The sequence below is a fragment of the Pediculus humanus genome, genomic scaffold (genome assembly GCF_000006295.1).
Source record: "Pediculus humanus corporis 1103172107781 genomic scaffold, whole genome shotgun sequence".
NCBI lineage: Eukaryota > Metazoa > Arthropoda > Insecta > Psocodea > Pediculidae > Pediculus > Pediculus humanus.
In genome coordinates, this window is record NW_002987376.1 from 79,258 (window position 1) to 86,284 (window position 7,027).

Below are 7,027 nucleotides of genomic sequence, written 5' to 3' on the forward strand. Positions count from 1 at the left end.
CGATGCATTTTTTTTAAACGTAATTTTTTTTTTAATTACACGTTAAAATAATAAAATAAAAATTAATAAATCGATATATACGTATTAATAATAATAATATTGTAATAATTATGACGGCGATGATATATATTTTACATTTAAAAAAAAAAAAAACAAAGAAAACGTTATGAATTTTTATTATCGGTATCGTTATCATTATCATTATTACAATTATTATTATTATTATTAGAGTTGTTAGTATTATTATTATTATTATTATTATTATTTGTTTTCTGTCGCTTTTTTAATGTTAAAAAAAAAGTAAAATTCGTTGCTTGAAAAAATCGTTGAAGAACATAATAAGAGTAGTAGTAATAATAATAATGATAAATTTCCACGTTTTTTTTTTTTGTTTTATGTGTGTGAAACGAAAGCTTTTCTATCATTTATAGTGATGATAATAATGATAATAATAATAATGATAAACGTAAGCTAATCCGAATATTTTGGTCGCCGTCGCTTATTATATTAACGATAATTTTTTTTAATTTACAGTCGCTTATTTATATTTATTTATATATATATAGAGAGAGAGAGAGCAATACGTTTTTTTCTCTCTCTCAAATAATAATGATAATAATAATATAAAGTATAAATTTTAATATTTTTTATAAAAATTTTCGGCAAAAAATATTTTATTTAACGGTTACTATGATGCCAAAAAAAAAAAAGAAAATCTCGTACGTGCACGGATTTGTCGTTTTTTTTTTACTTTATCCAGTTGATAGATGATGTCACATAAGGTTAAATTAATAGAAAAATGAATAAATTGATCGTTCATGTCGAATTGAAAAACCTGAAATTCGAAAACAAACAATTAGTTTATATTGTTTACGTGAAATAATAATAATGAAAAACAATTTCGTGAGCGTTAAGATTTTTGTTTTTTTTTTTGTTATATGGTTCGTACATATCCGTTTGTCGTTTGTTTTCATCAATAATAATAATAATATTAATTGCATTCACGTAAATACGGGGGAAAAAAAAATTAAAAAATTGAAATTTTTTTTTTTCGAAATTCGTGACTTACATTTGTAATTTTAAAAAAAAAAATTGTTTTGTTTTTTTTGTTGAACAAATGACATCTACCGGTTGAATTTCATAACTAAAACCGTTAGTTCAATTTAAAATTATAGATGGCGGTAAAATTGAATTAAAACGCAAAGGGTGTCGATTGGATAAAGGGTAGAGGGTAAAAAGTTGTGGATTTTACGAAATGCGTATTCGAATAATTTATTATACGATTCTGTCGCCGCGTACCTGTCGTTATCCGGTTCGGGAAAATTTTCTCATTTTCTATCCCAGCCATTATAAAACCAATCTTCTCTTTTAGGCCATGATGGGTCTAGTCCAGGATCCTGTAAAAGCAAAAAAAAAAAATTATGTGCGTAAATGACGGCCCGATGTAAAACCTGTTTCGTTTCCCGAAAATCAAAGATTGCTTTCTCACCGTTGTATTAAGTTGAGAATGTGTCATGGCGGATGCCGAACCTAAATAATCCATATTTGTATAGTAAGACCCGTAATTTTGATGCGGGTAACAGTTAGATTGAGATATCGTAGAATAGGAACTTCTATCTAAACTCGGTTCGATCGATGCCGGACTCCATATTGCATTGTTCGTTGAATAAGAAGAATTTGTAGGATTCGATGGACTTCCGCCGCTGAGAATGGGTTTTATGCCATAAACTGGAGAATCTCTGGCTGCCATCTGCAAAAAAAAAAAAAAAAGTTTAAGTTATCCGAAAGAAAAGTTCATTTTTTTTTTTTTTTTGCAAAGTTCAAAAAACTCACGATAGCTGGAGAACTAGCCGAGGAACTGGTACTCGTATTATTATTATTATTATTATTATTACTACTATTATTATTATTATTATTATTGGCAGCCGTTATTGGTGATGTTGAAGTTTTATTGCACTGGGTAGTACTACCGCTAATCGAATTATTTAAAGAATTTGAAATTGATTTTTGGTGTTTGTTCGATGTTGATGATCTCGAAGATTTATCAGAATTGTTTTGATGTTGTTGTTGTTGTTGCTGTTGTTGTTGCTTTTGCTGTTGACGACATTTTGCTCTTCTGTTTTTAAACCAGACCTAATTACAAAGTAGAAAAAAAAATTTTTTAATTTAATTTATTTTGGTTTATTTTCGTTATTGATTATTTAATCAAGTAAAAACAGGGCATTGAAACGGCTTCACTTATTGTCTACTGCTGCTATTTGTTTTTACGTAATCATTTTCCGGTTGTTGTTGTTGTTGTTGTTTTCTATTTTAAAATAATTCTACATCGTTGTAAAATTATTTACTCTTTAATTTTTTTTATTTTGTCCGACATTTAAAAACTTTTTTTTTTTGCGATCTAAAAGAAGGAGAGAATAGAAAAAAACATGATAAAATCATATGATATAAATAGAAGCCTTATTATTTGTTTTTTATTATTATTATTATTATTATTTGTAAGGGTATAGAAACTTTTAGATACAATAGAAAATGATAATAATAATAATAATAATAGTGACAATAGTCAGGGTAATTCACAAGTTCAGGTAGTGAGAAAAGGTGTAAACCGGACGGAGATGATGATTGACAATTTTTCTCCTTTTTTTTTTTTCCTTTTTTTCTCTTTTTTTTTTTTTTTTTTTTTCGAAAAATGATTTTTAAATTCTCCGATTTGACAAACGTGTAAAAAAAAAAAAAAAAAAATTTTTTTTTCTAATATTCATTTCAATGAAAAATTGCAAATTCTAAAAGTAAAATTTTTTTTTTCGAAAATAAATAAATAAATTTTTCAAAATGAAAATTCGTAATAATAATAATTATTATTATTTTTCGATTTAATTATTTACAATTAAAGGTTCTTTCGAATTTAAAATAACGCGAAATTTCAATTTTATAAAAAAAAAGGAAAATTTATTATAAAATGAAAAGAAACGGAAAAAATGATGTCGGAAAAATGTCTGTTAATAAAAAAAAAAAAAAATACAAAAGAAAATTGAATTGCCTCTCTTTCTCTCTCTTGATGAAAACAAAATTATTTCATACTCTTAATTTTAAAACTAATAAAAATAATGTATTTATTTTAATAATTAATTTTATTATTATTATTATTATTATTATTATTATTATTATTATTATTATTATTATTATTATTATTATCATTATTCTGTTAAAAAAAAAAAAAGATGAAAAAGACACCAAAAAAAAAAAAAACCGTTGACTATCCGTGAACTGTATGATCTGTAATTGGTAATAGCAGAAGATTTTTCGTTTTATTTAGAAAATTACGTCACTGAGAAATATATACCTGATCTCTGATTGGTCGGTTTAAAATTCGCGGTTTTTCGGGTTTCTGAACGTACGTACCTCGTAATAATGAAATAATTATTTAAATTTTCACATTAACTATTATCCATTTTTTTTCTTTTTTTTTTATTTTTAAATTATTATTATTATTATTACTATTATTATTATTATTATTATTCGTTACAAAATTTTTACCATGTGAAATTTTTTGAATGAATCGTAGTAACAATTGTTTGTTGGCACGTTACTTTTTTTTTTTTTTTTTTTTTTTGTCAAAATTCAGGTTTTTTGTGAAAAATGAAATTTTCTCGTGCTCACCTTTTTCTTTTTTTTCACCTTTGAATTTTTATTGGGAAAAATTATCATTATCATTATTATTATTATTATTATTATATAGGTTTCTTACATTTTGTCCGCCGTAAATTTTTTTTTTTTTTTTTTTTTTTTTTTTCGGGTAATTGTACGGTAATATATTCAACGTCACGAAATTTCATGTCTACGCATAAAATGAGCAGAAAAAAATTTTCAAAAGTTTTTATCAATTTCATTTACGTCGTCGCTTTAAAAAAAAAAAAAGTTACTTCATTTATCGTAACGAATACCTGAAAACCATAATGGGGGGAGGAAGGGGACGGAGGGGGGGGCGAGAGAAAGAGAGGGGAAAAAAAGATGAACCTGTGATAAAAAGGAGAGAGAGAGAGAGAGAGAGTAACATTGGTTTTTTTGTTTGTTGTGTGAATGATAATCGATGCGTAAAAATTCGTTTTTATGAGTTTTTCTTTTTTCTAAAAAAAAAAAACCCTCACTAACCGCACGTAAGAATACTTTTTTTTTCTCCTTTTTTCGTTTTTCAAATATAGGAAAAAAGGTGATACCCGAATTATTATTTGAGTGGAAAGATGAAAATGAAAGAGAAAAAATTTTGTCGAGTGTGTTAAAAACACACACAACTCGCACTCACTCTCACCAAGGGGTCATATACTTCTTCCATTTAAAAAAAAAAAAAAAAAAAAAAAAAAATAGGTTGTGCGTTTCGAGTGTAGAAGTGTGAGTGGGGTGAATGTGAGTGGTGACCTTTTGATCCCCCCAAACCTTTTTTTTTTGCATTAACTTTTTCGAAATGAGGTTTAAGTTAAAAAAAACTAACGGGAAAAACAACAGGATGATGCGAGTCATGCTTTTTATCTATACCCTCAGGCGGTTAAAACTAGGAGAAGAAGAAGAAGAAAAAAAAAATGGCGGAGGTCTTTTACTTAACGCACTTGATGACAAGTGAAAATTTTGAAAGGTTAAGGGTTGCGAAAAATAATAATAATAATAATACGAGAAAATTTTTCAGGACTCGCGAAAATAACGAATATCGAATTGTCTTCTGCTTTTATTTATAGAAAAAAAAAAATTATCAGATCGATTTTTTTGTTCAAAAAGAAACCGTCACGCCTTATTTACACGCCTTTTAAATAAAACCGTCAATTTAAAATGTTTAAAAAAAGGCAAAAGTTTTCATAATAATAATAATAATAATAATAAAAGTCAATGATACGTTTGATTTTTTTTTTTTTTTTGATTTGTTCGTGAAAAGAAAGGGAAGTTATAAAATTAAATCATGATTAATTTCTCGACATGAACTCACCGCCGCCGTCGCCGCCACTCCTGCTGTTGTTTCCGCCTCTTCTCTTCTCTTTTCCAATAACGCCTCCAGGCGGTTAATATCAAATACCAACCGGCTAATTTTCTCTCCCTTTTACTTCCCTTATATTGATTCAATAAAGTCATTAATCAAGCGATAACAGAGTTGCCCCAAATTGGTTTTTTCTCGCCCCCTTTTATTATTATTATTATTATTATTTTTTTTTTTTTCTCTCTCTAAACAATGATGATACTCCTTTAGGTTATATATATATATATATAAAACTCTTCGTCATTCTCGTTTCGGCACGTTTTTTTTTTTTTTTTTTTCCTACCGTTTGTTGTTTGTTGACGGTTTTTAAGAAGGGGTCGGAAAAAGAATCGGCGAGATATACGACACGACATTTTTTTAAATCTCCATTCCACGGCGACGTTAAGATTTTTTCTTTTTTTGTATTCTTGTTTTGATTGTTTTAAAAGAAAGAAAGAAAAAGAATGAATAACTGTTTCTCACTCACCTGAACTCTTGATTCTGGCAAATTAATTTTTAATGCCACTTCTTCTCTCATAAATATATCCGGATATCTCGTTTTGGCAAAAAGAGCTTCTAAAACGTCTAATTGCGCACGTGTGAAAGTCGTCCTTTCTCTCCTTTGTTTTCTAGGGTTACCTAAATCATGTTTTTAATTATTATTATCATTATTATGATTAAAAATTTGACGGTTATTAACGGTTGAAAAAGGTGATTACTATTCGTCGTGACTCGCGGTTTTTTACAAAAAAATTATTTCGGTTGAAATTTGTTTCCCCCCCTCTCCCCCCGGAGTACCTTAAACTTGTCACCGACGAATAAAAAACATATAAATAATAATAATAATAATAATTGGTGCTTTGAATTAAACAAAAAAAAAAAAGGAAAAACACATCTGACGCACGTTTTTCAACGTTTCTAACGCTTCGTGACTTTATCGAACGATTTATTTAAAAAAAAAAAAAAACTAGTAGTGGCAGTAGATTTTTTTTATATATATAAAAACAAGAAAAAAGTATTTAGAGAGAGAAAAGAAAGAAAAAGTAGAAAGATAGATAGATAGATGGAAAAGTAAATAAAGTGTTTTTAATGGGTACATTGTGCACACAAAAAAGAGGGAAAGAAATTTAACACTTTGTGTAAAAAGATTCAGTTTAAAAAAAAAAAAAAAAAAGTGGAAGTAGAAAAGAGAAGAGAGAGAGAGGGAAGAGGAGAAAATGAAGGAAAAAAAATACAAGTTGAAAAAAAAAACGAAGTGTGCAAGTTCCCTCGAGAAAAAATTTTTTTAACGATTGAATCAAGTGAACTTAATAAGCGTTTGCTGATGGGAAAATAATGTTTGTTGTCATCACCCTCAAAAATCACTCAAATGAGGTAACAGGATCATTCAGGATCGGTTAGCAAGAATCCATCCAACCCTTCTTTTTCTTCGTGAAGGAAGAAAGAATACACACACACGCGCGCGCGAACGCACGCAAAAAAAAAAAAAAAAACGATAATGAAAATCCAGTTAAAAAAAAAAAAGGGAAAAAAAAGGAAAATTTTCCTGGAAAAATACCTGGAGGATATCCCATCGACGAATGAAGTGGATCCATCGTCGACATCAAACCGATACCATTGACACCGTAAGGACCTGATTTTAAATAGGCCATTGATGATGGTGGTCCCGTACCGCAAGTGCTGCTGAAAGCGGGAAAACCCAACTCGCTTTCGGGACTGCATCTAAAAAAAAAAGAAAAAGAGAGAGTGATATAAGAGAGAGAGAGAGAGAGAGAGAGAGATGGAAAATAAAAAAAAAATTAATTTTCAAACAAAGAATTTAAATTGTTTGTTATACACACGCGTTTGTTGATGATAACAATTCATTTTTCAAATATCAATAGAAAATTCAATTTTGGTCCATTGAATTTTTTTTTCTTTTTTTTTTTTTTTTTTTAAATTTTAAAAATTTGACAGACTGCTTGACGTCGGCGTTTCATTCACTTTTAAAAATACACAATTGAAACCAGAATAAGAAGAAGAAAA

The 7,027-nt window shown here is 27.9% G+C and overlaps 1 protein-coding gene across 1 annotated transcript; it reads right to left on the minus strand.

Moving 5' to 3' along the window:
- Positions 1-1,328: 1,328 nt before the first annotated feature.
- Phum_PHUM363310 (Homeobox protein OTX1, putative) lies at positions 1,329-6,654 on the minus strand (the record flags this gene model as incomplete). The annotated part of the gene is made up of 5 exons (XM_002428063.1): positions 1,329-1,397; positions 1,490-1,750; positions 1,834-2,133; positions 5,490-5,641; positions 6,561-6,654. 5 exons carry the CDS (start codon positions 6,652-6,654, stop codon positions 1,329-1,331), a joined length of 876 nt encoding a protein of 291 aa, XP_002428108.1.
- Between the last annotated feature and the right edge of the window lie 373 nt (positions 6,655-7,027).